We start from the raw sequence: 1,413 nt of genomic DNA on the forward strand, positions 1-1,413 counted from the left end.
GTGTAACATGAAGGTTCACAATCATGAGTAATGCCTGAGTTATTCAGAGTTCCATGTAACTAATCCCTTTCTTAGTTTTTAACAAGAAGAGACACAAAGACATAGACAATTACTACAGACCTTAGATAATACAGCCTACTTGTGAATTTAATACAGACTCTCAGAAACTTAATGCATGCCTAACATTTGCCCTCTGCTTAGCATGTGGTTATTTGGAATGGACTTGTAGGGACGGAACTTGCATTCCTGAGCAAGAACGATGTGATGGTCGTTATGACTGTCCTGACTATACTGATGAGGAAGGTTGCCAACGAGGTAAGAGGAAGCTAAAGGAAGACCCTATATCTTAAACACATTTTTAACTAAGTTAGATATTCAAACAGGGAGAAGCTACTTGTATCTATTCACACTTGTATGCTAAATGACATTATAGTTGATGAGCTTTTTGTTCAGTTCTAACTGTCTCTATAACAGTTTATTAGCAGTTTCAGGTTTAAGGGACATCCTGGGAAGGAGGGGATAAAAATAATTTTCCAGGCAGAAGTTGCAACTTACAGATTTACATTAAAAGAACATGTTGATTCATTCCCTCATCCCCATAATAAAATTGATTTTAATTGAAAATGTTTAGTTTTCTCAAAAAAACAAAAACAAAAGAGTACATATGAAAATTGCCAAAATAAATTGGAACCATATTTGAAAAAAGAGATCGCTTATGGTCCAGGTATCAAAAGATACAACAAGATATTAGATTGGTGAAGTGCATATTGAGTTAGAATGTTTCATAAAGATTATTTATAAAATTTCTCCCAACCTGTTTGGGCATACTCAACATTGGTGTCATAATGAGTGCAATGTTAATGCACACAGTCAAAAGATATGGAAAATATTTGCATTAAATGCCTTTTCAATGTTTCATCCAACTTTTCCAATCTAACAAGCTAAGTAGCCATTGATGGACTGTTACTGCATATTATTTTATTTCCCAGGGTCTTATAATAGTATGGGCAGTCCCATAGCTGTATAAGGATTCAAAACCAGTCAATTTTCATATGTCCAACCTAACATTGGACAGTCCATTAAAGACTTATCTAACTGAAGTTAAGTTGTAGAGACTGAAACAGATTGACAGACACAACAGTTATAGACTTTTGATAACACAATTTAGTCTGAATATTGTATAGAAATCTGGAGATGTAATGCATGCATAATGTTTGCTTCTAAATAGCATGCACTTCTGGGGAATGGAGATGTAGTGATGGAACTTGCATTCCTCTACAAGCACGATGTGATGGTCAATATAACTGTCCAGACTATACTGATGAAGAAAATTGTTCACCAGGTAAGGGCAAACCTAGTTTGACTAAATTAGCCAGGTTAAAGTTTTATTTCATTACCAAAGTAAAAAGTTAA

The 1,413-nt window shown here is 34.5% G+C and overlaps 1 protein-coding gene across 1 annotated transcript in view; it reads left to right on the top strand.

The window, feature by feature from the left end:
* Positions 1-1,413, top strand: part of LOC119594807 (basement membrane-specific heparan sulfate proteoglycan core protein-like) — a gene marked incomplete at its 5' end in the record, with an annotated part of 219,836 nt that overhangs the window by 84,280 nt on the left and 134,143 nt on the right. The window contains 2 exon segments of the mRNA XM_037943897.1: positions 202-315; positions 1,229-1,342. Coding sequence (XP_037799825.1) covers positions 202-315; positions 1,229-1,342 — 228 coding nt within the window.

This window comes from Penaeus monodon, chromosome 34, assembly GCF_015228065.2.
Source record: "Penaeus monodon isolate SGIC_2016 chromosome 34, NSTDA_Pmon_1, whole genome shotgun sequence".
In the NCBI taxonomy this organism is placed as follows: Eukaryota; Metazoa; Arthropoda; class Malacostraca; order Decapoda; family Penaeidae; genus Penaeus; species Penaeus monodon.